Source organism: Strix aluco, chromosome 7 (genome assembly GCF_031877795.1).
Source record: "Strix aluco isolate bStrAlu1 chromosome 7, bStrAlu1.hap1, whole genome shotgun sequence".
Lineage (NCBI taxonomy): Eukaryota > Metazoa > Chordata > Aves > Strigiformes > Strigidae > Strix > Strix aluco.
Window position 1 is genome coordinate 12,988,960 of NC_133937.1, and position 22,475 is coordinate 13,011,434.

At 38.8% G+C, this 22,475-nt stretch overlaps 2 protein-coding genes across 3 annotated transcripts in view; one reads left to right on the plus strand and one right to left on the minus strand.

The window, feature by feature from the left end:
• Nucleotides 1-22,475, minus strand: part of SH2D4B (SH2 domain containing 4B) — a 100,202-nt gene that overhangs the window by 65,096 nt on the left and 12,631 nt on the right. The gene's annotated exons all lie outside the window — the stretch shown is intronic.
• LOC141925822 (rap1 GTPase-GDP dissociation stimulator 1-like) overlaps nt 18,709-22,475 on the plus strand; it is a 34,346-nt gene continuing 30,579 nt past the window's right edge. For both annotated transcript variants that reach the window (XM_074830489.1, XM_074830490.1), the window contains exon 1: nt 18,709-18,874. In XM_074830489.1, the coding sequence (XP_074686590.1) occupies nt 18,871-18,874 (4 nt within the window). In that variant the 5' untranslated portion in view covers nt 18,709-18,870. The remainder of the gene's footprint in view (nt 18,875-22,475) is intronic.

The following is a 22,475-nucleotide window of genomic DNA, read 5'->3' on the forward strand; positions in this document are numbered from 1 at the left end:
GCAACACCCAACCTGTCTGTGCTGAGCACTTTGCAGGATATGAAAGAATTTGACAGCAGGCCCACCTTCCATATAACCTCATCAGACTAGAAGTGCTAAGGAGCAATAAATAATTCAGACAATGTAGTCGCTAGCCACCATTCCAGTATCTCAAATCTCTTCTGCATCTCACACAAGTATTTTCAGAATCACATTTCTCCTCTCTGAAGAAATACTCTTGAAGAATTATTAGAAAACAGTTAAATGATCTCTCTCATCCAGGCAGAATGACCCCAAAAAGGCACTGCAAAGAATAAAGAAACCTGACTCCACAAAATGTAGTCATCTGCCCCCTTGTGAAAACCATCACGGGGAAGATGGACTGCAGGAAAAAGTCTCCCCCTCATTCTTTTTCCAGTCCTCTATTTCCAACCTCTCTACTTGCTTTCCTGCCCACTGTGATGAAGCTTCTGGAAGAGCCAGTTTCCTCAGCTGGCAGTCCAAATATAATAACCTTCCTGATTAGCTGTTGACCCTTTATACAGAATGAAAGAATATTTGTGTAAAAATGTTCTCTTTCTACACTGCTTGTCTTCCTGTGGGAGGCATAATTTTAGATGTTAATGCCCTCCTCACATCTGGCCTTTGTTGATCTTTAAAAGTAGACTGTTTTCACAGCCCACTCCCATAATACACAGGGGTGTCAGGATGACCAGTGGGACCCAGGCATCTGTCCAGCTTTGTTTCCTGCTCACCCTCTTCACTAAGAGAAAGCTAGACACTCGATTCCTCTGTGAATGATGATCTCTGGAATGACCTCAGGTAAAAACAAATGCTGATATAAGAAAGATGTCTGACAATCAAAAATTCAGAGAAAACACTCACCATAGTTAAAGTAAAAAAAAATGAGAGGTCACAAATTCCCTTGCATAACCAAGAACAGAATTTCCAATTCTAAACCTACCCTGTCAGAGGAAGCATCTGTCTACTAGAAAATTATTTTTCTCTTCATCAAAGATATGGTCCTGTTAAAGAGATGACAGGACTGCTTCTCTCTTGGCTATCTCAGTTAACCTGTTGTCTGTATATGAAATGTTCCCAGCAGTATCCTATGCAAATCCAAGACTGGATTTTTAACCTAGCAGACACTGATTCTCATTATAGATCACCTCTCCATAAATATTCCAAACTAATAGTCTGAGTTATCATGAAGAAATTATCATGAACTCCACTGATTTCTCAAAAAATTTGAGGTCCAAAACTCAAAAGGGAACCTTGAAAAAAACACCAAACCTACTTCAAAAACTCTTGCTATTTCTAGGATTAGCTCACATTTTGTAATGGATGAGCTTTGTAGTTCCAGCCAACCCACAGTCAAAAAGCTGAGGAACAGGAGGTAACTCAGACAACACACAAAATAAAACTTTGTATTGCAAAATAAAAATTCTCTCTCTTCCCTTCCTTTCCCAGACCTGATTAAGATATGGACTAATGTCTCAGAAGAGCAGGGAAATTTGAAGTAAGGGTGTCTGCTTCCTGACTGTGGTGAGTCATCATCTTCCCAGCCTTTCTGGGAAGTATTTTAAACAGCTTAGAAGGACAATGACCTCTCCATTGCTCTTCTATATTGGTTACCCCTAGTTCAACAGTCCAAACTAAGCTAAAATCATTACAGAAAGACATTACACCTCAACAGCCTATACACAAAATAAAAATTACTATTAATGCAGTTCTTTGTTGGCAGTCATTACGTTACAATAACTACCACACAACTTGATGCTCTAATTAGTAGCAGTCTCTGCAAGGAGCTCAGAGCTGTTTAAAATTTAAGTCTGGAGTTTCCTTTAATCTTTAACAGGATCTTCTGGGACTAGACACACTCTGTCCCGTCTCTGGTATAACATCTTTCTGGGTAAGCAGTCCTCAACACTGCCACTAGAATTCATCTTGCTGGGGAAAGGGGAGGGAGGGAGAGGAAATGGTACAGAAAAACATTTTAATTTTATTTTTAAGAAAAGGGGAAGTGCTTAATGGCCAAGGCCTGCAAATCTCCTCATCCATTTTCCTCTGAGCATGTGCATCCTCCACTCCCTGAACTGAATAGCTCACTGGCAATGCTGATGAATGCTGAACTAGCAGAACAGCATTTTCATTTGGATTTTATGACACAGCCATATAACCTATCTTAGCCTTGTCATTTACATAAAAATATTCTGCTATAATCTACATATTAGAGAGGAAGAGAGGGGGGTAATGCACCTCTCTCCTTAAAGAAAAGGATAGAATTTAAAAAACCCAATAAACAGAAAATGTGACAATCATGTTTTCCAGACTATGAACTCCATGGCCTTAAACAATCTTTTGTCGTTTATGCCTTTTTTTTTTTACATTTTTCATTTTTTAAGGGGAAGCAGTGTACAGTAGCTGAATTTTTCAAGTGCTGCTGTGTCAGCATCAAAAGGAGAACAGTGGAATTTGGAATTGAATGGTGTAGGAGGGAGCTGACCATGTGAAACAGGAAAGGTAAAGTGAACATTTGTTTGAGGCCTTCTAAACCTTACAAATCTGTCACTAGAAAAGCAAATACATTAGGGCACTCACCACAACAAACCAGTCTTATGTCTTATTTGCACACTGCTGTCAATTAAAAACTAGAAAAAAACAAAACCAATTGAGAATCATCCCCTCCCCACCTCCTCTATCACAGATGGATGTAACAAAACCTGCCTGTTTTTCTTCCAATTCCATAGTCAAGCCTGTGGCTCCCTCTAAGGGCTAAAATGAGCTCCTCAACAGCACAATTGCAGCTAGATCAGAACGATCATTTTTCCCTGAAGCTGCTATTCCATTAAAGCATCACATAGAGCAAGAATAAGGGTATGTTTTTCCAGACCTTCCTTTTCCATACGGGGCTAGTATCAGTAAATCAGACTATGAAGTGCTTTGGAGCATGGACTGGCTGTGTGTGTTTGTCATCATCTCTGTACTGGTTCAAGACTGATATTACTACAAGGCACTGCCATAATTAAAAAAAACTAAGAAAAAACTTGAGGTCTGTATAGCAAAATAGGAATGAAATACATAAAGCCTCATCTTAAAGAAATGAAATGCATCAGAAGAGCTACAAATCAATTGATGAGGAAAGATGTCTTATCATACTGTCAGTTACATAGCTTTAAGTGAAGTGATGCTACCTTGGGATTTTAATGGTTCAACAACAATTTACGGTGCCAGGAGTCTCATCAGATAGCTGGTGCTTTTTTCAAAATTCAAATCTGTTACTCCTCAGCCCCTTGCAGAAATTAGACAATCCCAAATACAGATAGCACTGACAGTAGGGAAAGAAAAGGGATAGGAACTAACCCAGAGAAATTAGTATTTGAAGTCCAGGGCTGCAGACAATAGAACAATCTGTCATTACTTCACTCTCCCAAGGTTAATTCTGTACTCTGCAACATTATTTACTTTCAGAAGAAGTCACATCAGTGATTATTTTTGGCTGGCAGTATGGCAGTCCTACCCAGCAAGATTACTTTAGGTCTATCCCTTTGTGTTCTGTGCTACAGCTGTTGTACACACAATTACACTGGAGTCTGTAATGCCTTCATCGTTCAGACAATTTTTCAAAGATTTGGGAAGCTGGGTAGAAAGGGCAGCACTCCAATTTTTTTTCAAGTTGTAGTAGATATTTGAAATTCTGACCTACATTACAAAGGTCTGAGGTTAACACAAATTTGTCAACTTTAAGTTTAGATTTGTTTTAATTTTAATACTTCTATAGTAATAGACATGGATGCAACCCAAACTAGAACATTACATACTTGATGTTTATTGCTATTAATATACTCACAATAGCAAGATACATCAAAGACATGGCAAGTCCCATCATAATTTTTCAAATGGAGAACAAAACATCCACCATTAAAATAATTCAGAGTGAAAGCTAGTAAAGTAAACCAACCAAAAAAAAAGTCAAGGTTCTTTGAGAGAGTTCATCTGAGAAAACATGGTTCATAGGCTTGCAAGCAACAACTGGTGTCCTATAAGCCAAGCGCTGTAGAGAAACGCTTTGCAGGGGAGGGGCAGAAAAGGCAGGCAAAACACTCACACACTGCAGTTAACTAAAATAGAGCTCTCAGTACTCCACCGTCCTCTCACTTGGATTGTGCTAATTTAATTGGTGTATATCTTATTCACAAAACAGTAATCAAGCTCTTCAGATTGGACCCTCTGCTACAAATGGGGTGTACGTGGTTGGCAGGCAGCAGGCTCTACTTAGGAAGCAATTACAGCTCGCTAAGTGTCTGTAGGGATACAGCCTTAACACAGATTTAAAGGCCCACTGGCAACAGTCTCTGAGGAATTTCTTAGTTCAAAAAGATATGCAGAATGCACTGCCCCCTGCTCTCCTATTTACATTCCCTTGCTCATGTCAGATCCTGATGTCATATCTCACTGTATTAGACACAGCATGTGCTTACACTGCACACTGCAAAATACATCAGGCCATCTGTTTCTCAGCAAAAGTCTCCGTAGCTGAGGGAGGCCATCCACGACTCTTCAAAGGAGAACTGGTTGCCTTTCAACTCCTGAGTGATAGGCTTTTCTTAAGACTCTACACATTTTTCCTTTTTATTGATTTACCTCTGTCTGATCTTTACAATGAACTGTTAACCTAGGACAAAACTCCAAGTACAGAGAGCTACCTAAAGAATACTGGTGTAGCCTGCTCTTCTTCCCCTGCCCCTCAGCACACACCTTTCCAAGACCTAGCTGTCTGCATAATGATAGGAGACATATCTTCAAGCAGGAATTCAATATTCTCCTTTACATGAATTATTCGCTTTGTGTATCTGCAAAGCCCAAGAGACCTCTGGATTTCATGACCTAATTGCTACATGAAATTATTCCAGCGTTTGGTACATTTTCAATGAAATTCATTACAATAAGCTACCCAAGAGATATCATACTCTAAATTATGTGAGTTTCTTCTCTCAGATATATATTAACTTATGAAGATGCTCAGTAAGTTCACCTTTTTCCATCTAACTGTAAGTGCATCAAAATGTATCATGAGAGCTAATTTTCTTGAATATACTCCCTGGTACAATTTAGCTGCATTATGTATAATGCAGCAGTCATATCATATCAACTTCACATCATATTAGACACTACATTATGGCAGCTAAATTGATTACTTGTGTAATTGAAGGCCACCGATAGGAAAATTTTTAATCATTTAAATGACTCATCAGCTTTATATACAAAATGTCTTGCTTTAGTGGCATCATGCAAGTGATTTTCTTTCAGGGCATAGCATTTTGCCCATTTAAGCCACTTATTATTCTTGTCATCTTTGTTGGCAATAAAATCCTATAGATTTGTAGAAGGCAGAGCATATTCTGCATGCAGAGTATACAGGATTTCTTTTGACTATTGGACTCTTGTTTGCAAAGACCTGGTCAACAATCCAGCTAGACAAAGCTAGTTGCCATTCTGAATTGCATCAAACTTGTGACGGTTTCTGATTTGGGTTTTGTTCCTGGTGAGGTTTTTTGTGGGTTTGTTTTGGTTTGCGTTTTTTTTAATATTTCACTCACCATAAGAAGCCAGACTTTTCCTTGTTTTCAAGGGTCAGGTAGAAAAATCCGCAAACACTTTTGGTATCATATTGTTCTTTAAAGCCCTTTAATTTTCAGCTTCACTTGCTGTCCACCTTCTAAAGTGGCAAAACCTCTGCTGCAAAAGACCTGTAACTTTCTGCTGCAGATCACACTCAACACTTTCCATGTCTTGACACTGAGGTACTGTTCAAAAGGTTTAAAAAGTAATACCTAGAGTATTCTTAAAATACTTCCCTTTTACTTCATAGCCTTTTTAAGATCTTCTCCACTAATGTCACATACTGTGGGACTAAGAACAGTTCAGGACATTGTTGAAAATTATGCGATTTTGTTTTTAACTCTAATCATCCTCACAGTTTCAAACCCCAAAACCTGGATTAAGCCCATCAACTCATTTTCACAGCTCAAGCCCTAGGAGCTTTGGCATTTGTATCTGTGCTCCATTCACCTGACAGAAAGAAAATACACTCTTCATAGCTGTTTACAAAATCATGACAGATCCAAGTTTCACAATAGACACGTGCTCCTGTCAATTTCTTGTTTCAGACTTATGAAGAGCAGCTCTATTTCTCCTCATTCTCTCTTCTCTTGTCATATCCTCAGTCATGGTAGTCACCTCCTCATTCTTTTCCCAACAGTGCCGTGCAGTTCACGCTTTTGTTTACTTCCTCCTTTCTTCCAAGCTTCTGCATTTTAGATTTCTACTGCTGCTTCCTGCGTTAAAGCCTCTACCCCTTGTCAGTAGCCACCTCATGAGGAAAAGGACCACCTCAGGTAAATTCATCCCTGCTCCTCTAACTGCAACAGAGGACTGTACTGTCACTGTGGTATCCCACCTTTACCCTCTCCCAACAGGAAGATGAGCTGCTCTACATTCCCCATGACCCAACTATGCAGAGGTAATACACTTTATTATATTAAATACATTATACAATATGACCACAAAATTGCTAAAGTACTTGGGTGATTAAGGATTTTCTTCCTACAGAAGTTCTTGCTTTGGAAAAACTGCCACTGCACTATCCAAGCTAGTTTCTGCAAAGAGACATCTACCATACATTGGCCTAATTTTCTAGCCATTCTTGAGTAACAATGGATTCAAGCAGGTTATGGCTATTGCTCCAGATCTTTCTTTCCTTTTACTAAGTCAGCTTAAGCCACCTACATGCCCTCAAGAAGATATCCTGAGATTTCCAAAAATAAGATTATCTCCAATTACCAAACAAGATTATTTTCTTGTGCTCATCTTAGAATTCTTTAAGTACTTCTATCTTACGATCAGGCAACGAGTGTGCTGTTCAGGCAGGAGACAGTGTATTACTACTGTTTTACATTTTTCTACTCTCTCACTGCTACCTGTATGGATCATCAGCAGTTCAGCTCTCTTCCATTCTCTGCGAAGTATTGAATGACAGAAACTGCTGTCAGCTGTGCTCAGAAATCTGGAAGAGCTCAGTTAGCTGCTGCACTGCAGTTATCCAAGTGGGCTGCAGTCATGGGCACAGTCATGCCTGTGATGGTTAGAGGATCCAGTTGAGTCACTCACAGGTGACTGCAGCTGCCTGTAGGTTCATTTCCATTACAGCTGGAATAACTAGAGCTCCTTGAAGTTTGTGAGAACATCACTGGTCCAGCTTCTAGGATATTTTCAGAATTCTGATGTCTCATACCAAGGCCTACTCACCATATTCCACACTAGTAGCTGCTATCCTAATAGGTCCTGTCATCTCTTCCACAGACCACTTGACCTAACTGCACAACCAAGTAGCTCAGAAGTCTCCTCCACCCACACTGCCATGAACTCCAGGAGCCTTAAATAACTGTTCTGCTCCAAACTACAAAGAAACTCATTGGTTTTCTCCTTAGCCTTCTTTCAGTCCTCTCCTCACAAGCCCAACGTCCATGCCAGCACACAATTTTATGGCCAATGTCTGTGCAGCCTGTGGCCCAGCTCTCCACACTAGCCTCAAGGCTGGCCCTTCCATAGAAGCTGGGCTTATGCAGCCCTTGAGTGTGTTGCCACCTCCCAGCTAAACTTGTTAGGTAGAAAAGATCGCTCATGAGAGCAAGCAAGTAGATCAGATCAGTTTATGGAAGTAAAGGTGAGGCATCAGGGAATTCAGTTATTCCTAAATTCTCACAGTTAGCATGACAAACTGCAATCTGGCTCAGTCTGAACTATGGAGGAAGACCTGGTCCCTCCGATTAGACTGGTAAAATGGATTTATTTACTAGAGGAGGCAATTTTTACATTAATTCTGTTGGGAGTTTGAACTGAGTCATCCAGTAGGTTACAACTTATGGATACAAGTAGCTCCTTTGATTAAATTATACTGATAATCATTAGTCTCACAATGAGACTAGTTATACACTAACATGAAGCTGAAGGCCCATCTTAGCAGGAAGTTTTCAATTTTTCTCTACTGGCACCACAAACAGTCTTTTGCAAACTAAATTAACAAGCAATTCTGAGTGTTAGAGTGCTCCAGCAATCCCCATGAAGCCACTCCATTTTCTCCTATGAAATTCAGAAAGGTCATAGATCTGTTATATCCAGCCTTAAGAGCAAATGCTACATGGATGACTGGGTGAAGTTTTAATAGCCTGTGATGATCAAGATGATCTAATAGTCCCTTCTGGCTTATTTACTATGAATCTATAAACTCACCCAAGAGTGAGACAGACTGCTCCCAAGTGGAATTGTCACCAAATAGCACAACAAAGTTAGCACATAAATATGATAACTGCCAGAAGGTACTATAGTAATGCAGTACTTGTGCTGATAATTTTATTTAGTCTTTACTTTGATCATATAAAATAATAATTCTTATAAACATAAATATTATAGAATTGAAAACGAGGCAGCTTTCAATCCCTCTTTAAAATTTATTGGATTTGCTTGCAGATTTGTCACCAGCAATCTCCTTCCTTTGTGGGCCCACATGTTAATGAAAATAGAGACTGAAGCAAGCTCTTAACTTTATGCTTTATAGTCAACTCTAGTAAAATGAATGGGCTGAGTTAGAGTGCGTAATATTAAAAAGCTTTGTCGGTCACTGAAGAAATGGGATCAGGCACTGCATCTTCCATGAAAAAAAGCCTCATAAGTACAAGGGAGTATTATGCAATACATAGGGAAATACAGGCCAAATTCTTATCCCTGATACAGCACTTCGGAAGCCACAGGGACCATACAAACAGCTTAGCTAGTGTCCAAAGGACTCCCCATTCCATAGACTGTGTTGCTCCTACAGTCTATACAGCAGCTCACAAAAACAAGCAAACATATCAGCTGAACAGCAAGCTACAAGGCATTGGCAGGATGCTATAGAACAGGTGGCTTTAGAGAAAAGATGTATATATTCAGGTCCCTCGGGCCAAGAAAAAGTAGGTAGAGCACTATAACAACCTTCAGGCTCCTCTAGACTAACAGGAATTTAAACTTCCCCAACTTTACTCCAGGCCCTTCCCACAGACCCCAAGGCTATACAAAGTGTTTGGCTCAGCTAAACCGGAGACTAGGCCCTGGAGATTGTCATTTATTGCATTGTCTTCCTTTCAATTTCAGTCTCTTTTCATATGATTCTACAGAAATATTCAGAGACCATATTACTTTAGCTGTTATTATTCCACTACAAAAATGCTGCATTAAAATTTCTTATTTGCTGGAAGTAAAATCCATCATAGAGCAAGATGGACAATATTTGCATTCTCTAGGAGAGATATTACAGACATTCAGTATGTAGAACAGGGACTAAAGAGTCTATTCAGAAAAAAAAACAAGCTGCAGGAAGATGCAGATGGTTGATATAGGAAGTCATTTTAAAGTCAGAGGTGCATTTAAAAAAAGAGGGAGAAAGGAAGAGCTAACAGTTTCACGAACTAAAAGTAAAACAAAAAGACTACACCCTGGCTTAAAGTGACATCCCACACTTTAACCACAAATATAATATTGTAATCTGGATCTACAATCAGAAACTCTTCTGCTAGAGGGATCCCTTTGTGGCTTAGAGGACTACAGGTGCTGGACAGGTCGAAATTCTGAAATTGCAACCAAGACCCATACTTCCATGATGTTTGCCTCCCAGAAATTCATAAGCTTCTAGACTTTCTATGGCCTGCTCTCCATTATGAATAAGTTCTCTCTTAATTCAACGGCAGGTTGAATACAACGGCAGTTACTGATGTATCACTGTATTTTGCAGCTGTTACATTTCAACAAAATAGCTCATACCATTAATGATACCTGATGATCTTATGAGCAAAGATATTTTTTGGTGCTTAACTGTTCAATAAGCAAAATCATATATAAGGATACAGTTCTGTGTTTACACACTCCTTTACCATACAAGTATTGTGATAAATCATACATGCAACTCCACTCTAAAAGAAAAAAAAACTAATCTAGTAACTTTTTATGTCTAAAGATATATTGTCAGCAAAGTAGAATGAGAGGAAGAAAATCCACAACAATCTCAGAAGAATACAAGCAGTTCTGAGCATCATAAATAATTGCACATATGCTTCCTTTGCCTTTTCTCTTTTTAAGTTCATGCGTACCAGCAACAAATCTTTTTTGTGGATTTACAATGCATTTTACAGGCTCTTCTATGCACTACAAAGTCAGAGGTTTGGGTAGTTTCAATCCTTTCACATGTTTTCTTTAAAAAAAATATGAATAACACAATTTTTTTTAATTTCAAAGCAATTTTATAATTCCATAAGCATAATGCACCAGCCCTTTTCTCTGAACAAAGCAGCTACTAGATTGCTTTATTGTTCTTCAGATATCTATTTAAGAAAATGCAACTCTTCTCTCAAATGGTTTAGAAGAGTATTTCATTTCAGGAAGATATCACAAGGAACAAGCATGGTTGGGTTCTCTATCTTCTAGACTTCCTTCAAAGGTCAGCTGGAATGATCCTTCAATATCCCTAAGCAAGGACTCTGATCACTTTTTATACAGCTGAGCTGTAGGACCTATCTGCTTCATTCCCTTGATGTTACAATATTCACTGCCTCATGAGGCAGAAAACTGGGAATGGAGCACCTCAAGTCACAATTCGTTCAGTGAGCTTTGAATCTGTCTCTTGAGCCTCAGTATGTGCAACTGAAGGAGAACCGGCCAAAAAAAAAAAAAAACTTCTATTAGAGAAAATTATAGGAAGAAAACCCTCAAATACTCAGAGGACCTAATAAATGAATTGACACCAAAAATTACTCCCAGCAGTGAAGAAATTCCTCTGATCTCCATTATAAAATGAAAGAACAGCAGGATTTCTATAACAATAGGTAATTAAACAGTGGCATAGAAGATACTAAGATTTCACTAATATTACAGTGTTGAATTCTGGAGTCAAATATGAGTTCTCTGAGCCTGACAGAGATGAAGTACAACCAACTGAATCTAATGCCTGCTTTTAAACCTTTTCTTTGAGCAATAGATGTACTAATTGTAGAAAGCAGGATCTAGCTTTCCTTTTGTGCTGTACATGCTGTCACACATGGATGGAAATCATCACAGATTATCAGAATTGTTTTGACTAAAAAAAGTTCTGTGAAAGCCTAAATGTTTCAGAGACTTATCAATAAACATTTTATTAAGAAAGGGTGGTTGGGGCTAGGTCTAAGTATGAAAGTGAGATTCTCATTGCACTGGCCCTAATATTAAAGTCTTTGATGTATCTGGATAAATTCTCATTTAAAACTTACTCTCAGCAGATAGCAGGCAGAACAGAGGTGTATATTTGCCCATTCCCAAACCAGCTCTACCAGCCTAGCTGGATATGTATGTACAGTCTTCTAATTGAAATCCAAGGTTTCAATTCCAGAGATAACATCCCAGTACAGTTCTGGTTGTGGAAATATCAAGTCAAAAATCTTCCCTATGTAGAAGAAAATAAGATGTCAAAACCTGAAAAAACTTTTCTGAAACCGAACTGGTGTTTTGTAGCCAGCTGTTATTGTAACACGTTATGAGGCAAATTATCTTTTTACTGAACCAGATGGGAAGAACGAAAAATCTATAGCTAATTTAAAATCTGCCTGGTACACATAACACCTAGAATATTTTGCAAATACATAGTGGCAGAGCAATTCTAAACAAGGGATTTGCTCAGTTACCCCCCAGATCACTGATATTCCTTTAATCATTCCTTAGTCTGTGAAATTAGAAAGTTCATTAATTTTCTCTCAGAAGGTTTCTTGACCAATATCCTGAGGGAAAAGGGATTTAAAAGTGAGTTATATAGAAGGACATGTCATCTCTCAGCCTCCACAAAGCTAGGGAACCTACTGAAAAGTTAATATCCCTTTTCCTCTCTTTTTTTTTTCCCCCCTTTTTTATATGAATAAACTCTCACAGTGAACCAATGACAATCTAGGATTTCACCTATGCTATACATTACAGCCAAAGAATCATGGAATGGAAGTTTGAGCTATATCCATGATAATAAAGGATTCCTAGGTAAAAGAAGGTTGTACTAGTTAGTAATTATACTTGTCCTTTGGTCACAGAGATCCACAGTTCTTGTCCCACGGAGCAAGGCTCAGGAGCATACACATTAAGAATGCATAGGTTTTACCACCTTAACAAAATTCTGATTTCTACTTCACTACAAGTCATTTTATTCACTGCCTAATAAGTAAGGCCTCAATATTCCAGGAAGAGAGGAAAGTATTAACGCTGCTTTAACGCCTTTAACTACAAATTGCAGAGAAATAAATCTTATCACACAGATGAGAAGCAGTTCCATATGTGCAAGTCTATGCAATGGCCTTTCAAGAAGCCTGAGGACTTCCACTGTCAGTCCCTGTACAAAATCCCCAGACTTCCAAATAAACATACACAACAGCAAGACACAGTATCACAATAAAGTCTTGTGCTGGTCCACTATGACAGAAGTACAAGACCGCCAAATTAGAAGCGAAACTCAAGAGTGTGAACGACCTTCTGGACTGAAACCACACCAACCATTTTGTCCCAACACCACTCCTTAAAATGTTATGGGAGTGAAGGATAATAAATCCAAATACAGTATGCATAGAATAGAGCTACTCTTTAGCACACAGTAATTTGGCTATCATGCTGAGACTAATGGTGCTTATGACTTAGATAGAGCTAATCTGAATTCCTTCCATGACACTGTTACAGCACCAAACAAGGCTAGGAACAGTGTTTTGACAACTCTGAGAAACATTAGTATGTGGGCCTCGTAAAAGTGACTCACACAAAATAAGAAACCAGAGCATTACATCATTATCACCAGCTTGAATCTTTCACATGCAAGCTTCCTGACTGAAGTTAAATTCAGCCAGGATCACACACTATCATATCTATTCCTGTTAATCATTTCTTTGCCTCCCAGAAGCACCTCTTAAAAATGAGGACTGAAATGACTGGTATTTTTCATCTGCCTTTTCTTAAAAAAGGGAGTTTATTTCTGGTCCCCAAAATCAGACTTCAATTCCTTCAGGTCTCTGTCCATCATAGAAAAACTCCAGATAAGCTTCTCTGAAATGTGAGTCAAGGGAAAGGCAGGATAATGGGAGTGGGTTTTTCTCAGTTGGAGATATTCAGGCTGACAGGCATCCACTGCTTTTTCATTTTCATTTGATATTTTTATTCTGTACTAAAAAGCATAAAAAGCTGTGGGTGTATGCATATTTTTATTGCACCAGCCCCACACAAAACAGGAAACAAAAAGTGGTACCTCAAAACTGCAGTAAGGGACAACAAAGACAGGCAAAGCTATTGAAACATTAATAGGCTTGAAGGATCTAAGTACTTTATGAATGCATAGAAAAGGACAACCCTCCTGTCCCTAAAGTACTACAGATAGCTTTCAAGTAGTAAAGACAGGGCAGGAAACAGACTGACTCAAGTAGTAAGTACAGCTTTTCACACTTGACACATTATTTGCTAAATGTATCATCCTTTTTTACATCTTATTTTTCATTATTTTCGTCATCACACTTTTCTTTGTAGAGCTCCCCGATTCTTTATCGTCAAAATATGAACGTTAAAAAGGATTAGAAGAGAGGTTACAACATCAGCCCTTATTCTTCTCAGTACTCATAGGCAGACTTTCAAAAGTAATTTGATCTTCAGCAGAGATGTTGCCTAGAGATATTCTCTAAGGTTCTCAGTCAGTTTAGAGCAGGTAGACACACCAACTTTTTCAAGTAAATGATTACTAACCTGCTTAAAACTGTATGGCATTAAATGAATCCTGGACCCTGGATTATGTTTTATACAAAAAGTACAGTCATACAACACAAGATGATGAAACCATATTACTACAAATTTATCACCTCCACATTTTTATATGATGGGAAGACTATTTCAGAGAAAGATAAAACTTATAACATGGATATATGATAAAAAAACCCAAAAAAACCCAAAAAAACACCAAACACAACTTGAAAGTAACCAGTGGAAAACTTTAATGACCAAAATTTTAAGGGCGTATCTCTAAAGTGAGCAGGACACTTAATTATGCATACAGAAGTAGAGGCAATCACCTTTTTTTTTTTTTGGCAGCCAAGAAAGAAAAAGGGTCCTAAGAGATGCCATAGCCAGTTGAACTTGTTTACATTGAACCGTGGTTCCAACTTAATGCAATCCATTTTTAAGCAATTCATTTAAAATCTTTGGTAGGAACGTCTCCATTATGAGCATAAGAGTTGTTGCTTTTATTGCAAATACCAACCTAAGTCAGTCTGAAAGTGAAATAAGAGTATTCAGATGGCCCACTGCCTCAGTTTCACAAAGCCATGTTTTTTTAATGGGTAGACAAGCTTTTGGTGGCCAAATTCTTCTCATAATATTGAAAGTGTATTGGTAAAAACTGCTTGAAAAGAAGTAGCAGTGACAGCATCAACTCATACGCTCTTTCATTGACAAGTCCTTTTTTGCCATCAGGACATCCTGAACTTAATTTGAAAACATGACCATTAGGTACCTCCCAATACAACACTGACCAAATTGCCAGTACTCCAAACATGGCCCCTAAATATGCACAAATTGGGTCCCCAGCATGTGCATTCAGACCAGAGTGGTCCAGATACATAATAGCAATTTGGTTTGGATTTGGGGATATCTGTAGCCCACTCAGAGCGGGAGTTACAAGAGAACTGTAAAACATCAAGAAATCCAAGCAAACAGCATGATCAGGTTATGTCTGACGTGCACAGGAACATACACAGTGAACCCAGAGCATAGTAGATGTGTGTGCTTCTTTCCAGGAAATCTTGGACAGAACTCTGCTAACTGTGGTTATGTGTTTTTACAGATAAGAATAAATCATTATTTTCATGATAAATCAAGTGTACCTCTAAGCCCAGTAATGGTATTTGCTAATAAGGATTCCCCATCAAAGTACTTCAGAGAAATCTGAATTGCAGAGAGTAATAAATCTTTAAAGTCCTCTACACAGCTCGAGCAGCACTGCAGCACACAGGGAGAACTGCAGCCCCATCTCTCATAGCACTGTGATGTTGCGCACTACTCTGTGTGATGATATGCCCCCATGAAAAGACTGGGACTTGCTGTGGATCTTAATGGGATGTTGTAGATCAGCTTATTTCCAGTTCTTTCCCAAAAAAAGTTTGCTGAAGCATGACCATAGGTCCTAGCTCTACTCTCCAATATGCTCACCCTCTGGTCTAACTCCTCCACTTTCCCTTCTGTTCTGTTAGGTTTATTTTCATCATAGTTACAGAAATTTCATGCTGAGCAAATAAGCTGATGATAGTTCCTCTTCTAAAAATCTTTGCGTTTTCCCAAAATAACTGCATCTACTAGACCTGTGAACCAGACTAAAATATCCTTTCACTAGCATTCAAGGGCAGAGAAGAACAACAATAACATATGGAAGCACGGTAGGTTTCCCGGTGTAAAGAGACCTTTACAATAAGCCTTTCTGGTATTTTACTGCTCAGATCAACACAGGTATTCGCTGTCCACTTTCTTCTGAGAAGAGGCCAGTCTACTTGAAGTCACTATCAAAAAAAAAAAAATCACATTTCCACCTTGTAAAAAATTAAAGCAGTAAATTAACCTTCGAATGAGAGATACATCACGATGCAGAATATTAGATTAAGTTCATTTAAAGCAATCCATCAAATAAGAAACACTCCTCCATTTATTCTAGATAACTTCCTTTCAGCAAAAGAAATTTTCTCATTGGCCTCCGCAGAGAAAGTATTTTCTCTGTCAATCCTGGGATGTGCCTAGAAGAGCAGGCATAAACATACCTCAGGTCCCCCAGGCAGAGTCCCTGATGACCAAGCTTTATTTCAGAAGCTGTATGGGCACACCGTCCCTCTCAGACCCAAGCACACCGTCCCTCTCAGACCCAAGCACACCGTCCCTCTCAGCAGCACTGACTAATGCTTCACCAGAGCAGAGCTTAGGCCTCCCTCACCTGAGGGACACCACTGGGTCCTCTCACCACCTCTGCCACTGACTCCCATCCAGGTTACTGACAAGGTATTTTCTGAAGAGAAGGCTCCAGGTAGTGACTTCCAATCCTTAAAGGGGGCTACAGGAAAGCTGGGGAGGGACTCTTCATCAGGGAGTGTAGGGATAGGATGAGCGGTAACAGTTTTAAACTGAAAGAAGGTAGATTTAGATTAGATGTATGGAAGAAGTTCCTCACTGTGAGGGTGGTGAGACACTGGAACAGGTTGCCCAGAGAAGCTGTGGCTGCCCCCTCCCTGGCAGTGTTCAAGGCCAGGTTGGACGGGGCTTTGAGCAACCTGGTCTAGTGTAAGGTGTCCCTGCCCATGGCAGGGGGTTGGAACTAGATGGTCTTTAAGGTCCCTTCCAGCCCAAACCATTCTATTCTATTATACTATTTTTCAGTTTGGTTCTAAACTTTATCAGCACAAAAATTGCCCACTGTGCATTTGTACAGCACCTAGCATAATCAGCACCTGATGTTGCTAAGACCCTTCTGCAGTGCATCTCACAACAGGTTTGCAGGATTATATTTAAACAGAAAGCATTTTAGCTTGACAGTGCTGTTCTATAAATTTGGATTCCCATACTGTCTTATTTTTGCCATAATCTTTGTAACTGGTTAGTTTGCATATAAAAATCACAGTTCATTTGGCACAGGATTTCCATACCTGGCTGCTTGTCAGTGCTTTGTGCAATATTATGAACCTCTGTTTTCCCATTAGTATTCACTGAAGCAAGATGATGAATGACACTGAAGATGAGTTTATCTGATGTGATTTCTTACTTGTCTTCACCCATTTACTGTATACCTCATTTTGTTTCCTTTGTTGTCTTCAGTCTTTTATAAAGGAAAGCTGGGTTGTTTTTTTTTCATTATTACTATTTTCTACATATCTATCCATGAGCCTGATCCAGTGTTCCTTTGAAAAAATTCCCACTGACTTCAAAAGACACTGGAACTGGCCCCTGTGGAGGTTGAACGCTTCTTGCATACCTAATACTGCAGTAACACCACCTACTCGTCCCCTCTGTACTTTATATTTTGTCTCTTTTGGGGCTTGACAGTTTACCATGTCTGCCCATAAACTGCCAACATTCACCCCTCTTGCTTGCATTTCAGAAACATCACCACCTCTGCCCATGGTGACAGCATGTGGCAATCCTGCTTAAGACTCCGTCTGCACTCTAACCTCAATAAAGAGCAGTATCTTTGATACCCAAAAGTGGTCAAGAACCAATTCATCTTGTTAATCCCAGAACTGGCAGGAAGGTATCAGCATTGTGACATGCAGCTTGATCCATGACTGATCTTGGCCCCTGCTAGGCAGTCAAACATACATGCTATGTTTCCCCAATGTCTACAGAACACATTTTTTCTGAACATGACAATGCAAACAACTGATACACACACAAGCAATTTTCCCCATTACAAGATGTAATGTAGCAATCTTTACCTTAGGACTTTTATTTTCCAATTCACTTGCCACTTACCAAAACATGTCATTATAATTTAAAAAAATTCCAGAAAGCATTCAGCTCACCCTCCCTCTCCATAAACCCAGCCAAAGGGACCAGCTTTTCAATTATCTAGAAAGAATGTCAGTAAAACATCCCAACCTCCTTAACAGGATCCTCAGGCTCCAAACTCATTATCGGATCGCTTTTTATCTTTAAGAGTCAACGATTTAAACTCCCTCCAGTGTTATAATCACCACAGCGATTATAGCTCCATGGTACAACAAAGTTTTAAAACGCTACAGACTTGGAGCCCACTGCTACCACCACAAACACCGCAATACACAGTCACTGCCAGGCAGCACCACACCGGGAAGCTCAATCTGCTTACTGGAACAATCTTTAAATAGTATTAACTGGCAGATAGTGCTTCCTCTAGCTCACTCTGCAGCAACGCTAGGGGGTTGTAATGCATCCTGAGTAGCATACAGCACATATTTCATAAGCCATCCCAAAACTGGCTCTTATTTGTTAGAGGTTGAACTCTCCAATAAAGTGGGCTGAAAAAGACTACAGAAAAAAATGTACATTTTTGAGACTATTGCTTGAAAGACAGCATTTTTTTTTCATAACAATTACCGAAAAAATGGAGAATATTTAAAAAAAACATTCTACTTGATCAAAAATAGTAAGCCAGAGATGGCAGCTTCAAGCTCTAATGTTACCTTTATAGGACAGAAGAGAATACTCCCATTATGTTTCAGCCACACAAACTTGAAAGGTGACTGCGAAGCAAAATAACATGAGTTTGGATTAGGCTTTCTCAAGTGCTTAGCACCCACCAGGTAAGATTCAGGCATTGATATATTTTGGCTAGACCTTAGAAGTAGCTTCTGTGAGCTAAACAGTTTCCAAACCTCGCTCGTGTACTTAGATGCCAATAACAGATCTGGGCTCTCTTGGAAATCTGTCCCTTAGTAGATTCAGTAATCACTCTTCTGAATGACAGCAGAGGGAAATTCAATATAAATTATTTTGAAGATCTAAAAAGTTCTCTCCCAGCATGATAATTACTGTGTTTCCATTTCTGTTAATGACATCTAAGAACTGGAAACACAAGCAGCAGTAGAGGATTAAGTAATTATGGAGTATTAGATGCATTTGAAGAACAGGGTCACAGAAAAAGACAGAAGGATAAAAGAGTGAGCACGCTGTGGGGGCTGCTCATCAGCTTGAAAGCTATAAAATATTCCCCCTTATTCACAGCTTGCTAGCTGTAAAGGACAAAGGCTCACAGTACAGATCAGCTATTCTTTATTGTCCCCATTCTGGAGAACTACAGCTTTTATGGGTAAGTAAAGCTCTTGTTAACTATAGATAGGTACGATCTCTAATATGCGATTAATTTCTTCTCATACAGGAATTGCAAATGTATGTGATAGAACTAGAAAAATAATTTAAGATCATTTAAATACAGAAGTGTAGTTCTATGATAAATGCAGTACTATAGGTGACCTGAAATTCTTGTGTGTCCTATTTCAAACAACACTTAACACTTAAAAGTCACATGAAAATTAAGGTTTGTTTAAAGAACACTAGAAAAGTATGAGAATGGCAACAAAAAATAAACTTAAAGCATTGGAAAATGTTGAGTTCTGATGAATTTAAGTATTTTGAATGGAATTAAAATTCATCATTCTCTATGGACAGTACAACATACATCAAAGCAAAGCTGCTCACATATGCCTCTGCATACTTACTCCACTTTGTCAAGCACTACTGAAAAGACTGGAGATGCATATAAGTGGTCCGGCCTTTGAATAGGTTTCTTTATGACTCAGCTCAGCCTAGGTAAAGCTGGAGTGTAAGCCCTTAGCTACAATTGTTCCATGTGAAAGTAATGACATTCATACTGGATTTAATACACACTTCTGAGATTTTAATTTCCATTATTCTCCAGATCAATCAAAGGTATCAGGTAACTCCATCAAAGGGTTCAGGCTTCCACCTTCATTCACATGATAGTAACTTACTCCACAATTAGACCTCATGACATCAGTAGAACTAATCCTAGTATTATTCAACGTGTTTAAAGGCAAAATAATCTGTCTCTAAGTGAAGTATGACAACTGAGCAGCCATTCAGAGTAATTACCTTCCTAGTCAAATAATTAAAGTGAAGTTAAACACTTCAGGAGTTTTGGGACACTAATAAAAAAAAGAAGCTCAAAATTTAATTTAAAAGCACCTTAAACAGAGAGATGGACACAAAATGTAGATGGACTGAATCAGTATTAGACAGGTATTGCTCCAGCTCTTTTTGTACTGAATTATTTCTGTAGAACTGACTTAGGGATCTGGTGTAGTTGGGAACTGTCAGTGCTCGGCTAACGGTTGGACTAGATGATCTTCAAGGTTCCTTCCAACCCAGATGATTCTGTGACTTTCTGTTGCAATTCAGGTGGAGATAACTGAACTTGTTTCTTCTATTCCTACATCATTTATATGTACCTGTCTTACTTTTCAAATGTTCTGTTCAGAAGGCTTATTCTTTTGAGATATTTGCTGATTGTGGCTCAAGGTTTTTATTCCCACTTTTGTTAGTGCTCTTTACAGCATGCACTTGGTCGCACAGCACTGTTTCTGTTCCCCATGTATGAAACTTTGGACAGCACAATAATAAATGACAAACAGAAACCCATACACTTCTAAGTACAGATTTGCCAAGCTTCAAAAGAAACATTCGTGTAAAACCATGTAACAGTTCAGGCAATTTTTACATGTAAGCTGTGTTACCTTCCTTACAACTAAAAATAGTAAAGCCAGCCTGAACAATATTACAAATTCCTTGTGCATGTTCTTCTCAGCACTCCCCAGCATCTTGCCGTTTGCTTCAACGGCATTATACGCTTAATACATCAATACCATAAGGAAATCCCACAGGTGCTGCTTTTAATTCAAATTTTTTTTTTTCTAATAGATTTTTAAAGCATTATGTCAGATGCACTTAAATAAGTTGGAGTCAAAGCAGCTTGTTGCTTTCCAGTACCTAATGGCAATTGAGCCACTCTTGTTCTGTAGAATTAGAATCTAGACTCCAAAGTCAATAAAGCTATCCTGAACTGCACAGGCTGGAGAAGCAGAGACAAGGTCCTAAACAGCATGGTGCTGAGCAAACTCCTCAAAGTCTCTCAGCATCATTTCAGCTACATGTTCTTTATGCAACAAAGCTCTTGCACTTGTGGAAGGCCCATACCCAGTAGCACTTCACTATCTGTGTTTCCATCTTCCCTTTTTTTTCTAAACACTTGTTTGCATCACAAGATCACCCACAATCTGAAAAAACCCCACCTCTCTTTGTGACAATCCAGGTAACTTTTAATATCCATTCACCTAAAACTATCATTCCTGTGCTTTGGGATCTGACACACACACACACCCCCTTCATTAAAAAAGACTAAATTAATAAAACACAGTGCCAGTTGGAAAGAGTTGCATTATCTTTTCACTAGTCTAATATCAAAATCCAATTTTGGGGGAAGGTTTTTTTCCTAATGAAGAGGCGATTTAAAATCTATAGATAAAAAGTACTTCATTCAGGACTCAGTCCAGTAGAAGTATAGTGACAGTATATTCCTATTTATAAACTGGTATGGGGACTTTTCTAGGGTCCTTTGTACACTGGAGCATAAAATTACTGTCCTGTTTAGTCTAAAAATATTTGGGGATAAAAGCTACTCAGCTTTACCGAAAGACCTCTAGAAACTCCTTCCAAGACACCAATTCCAGAAAGTAAAAGTAAATACCCATTTAAGAAAAATTAGCCCATGTTCCAAATTAGAAAATAATTTACTTCTAAGACTAAGAAATATGTACTTGGAATCAACACTATTCAACTCATGTGTTGGAACAACCAGCACCCCAAAACTATTTCAATCAAAAGCATTTTATGGTTCTTTAACTTATCTGTGCAAAAGTAGAACAATAAGAAATCTAGTCACAAAGTACTTAAACCAAACTGCACAAGCCCACCACAGCAAAAGAATCTTATGACTTGTTCACAGACACTTCTTTCCCCCCTTAATTAAATGCTTCCTTTTTTTCCTTTCTCCAAGCCCCCTCCCATACACTTTGATATACTTTCTGATATTATAAAACTGACTTAGATCAACCATTGAAGGCGTTTCTTCCAGGCAAATAAAAGTGAGAGAACCTGTACAGACTTTAACCTGACAGTTCTAGGTAATCTCAAAAAAGCTGGCATAGCATTCTGTAAACATAAGTTTGTGCATGAAAACCCTATTGCAATATTTAGCCCAGGGAAAGATACCCAAGATAGAAGCTGTTCATGTTATCTTGCATAGGCTTGGAGCTATTGCAGACATAAACTCTAAAATGCTTTACAACTGAATGTGTGGCAACTGCTTTATTGAATTTCATTAATACAACCACGGTTTTCTCAAGATGTCAAGCTGTATAAGCCTGCTCCCTTTCAAACAGTACTGTTTGATATAATCACCCTCTTACACTGGCAGCAGAGAACAGCTACTGGGAGGTCCCAGAAGCAAGTCCTCTGCAGAATGCAGGCTGCATTGCCGTCCTCCTTGCATGCCCCCCCTTCAATGCCCAGGCAACGCCAACCCACTTGTGCAGCAGAGCTCAAACCTATTCATACAGCACAGGTAACACTAGGTCAACATAATTAAAACAAACCAAAAACCCCACAACATTTCCAAAGTGTTTGGACACCTGTGCCCATCTACACACCTTTAAATTTGATCCTTCTTGCTCCACTGTGAACAAGAACAAAAGTAACACTTTATAAGTATCGATAAAGTGATGTACCAATAAGCAGATGCTGCTTTTGGAGCAGAGCTCTAAAATATAGGTCATATATTACAGCAACATGTCACTTGTATTAACCACTGACAGATTTTGTAAGGCCATAATTTT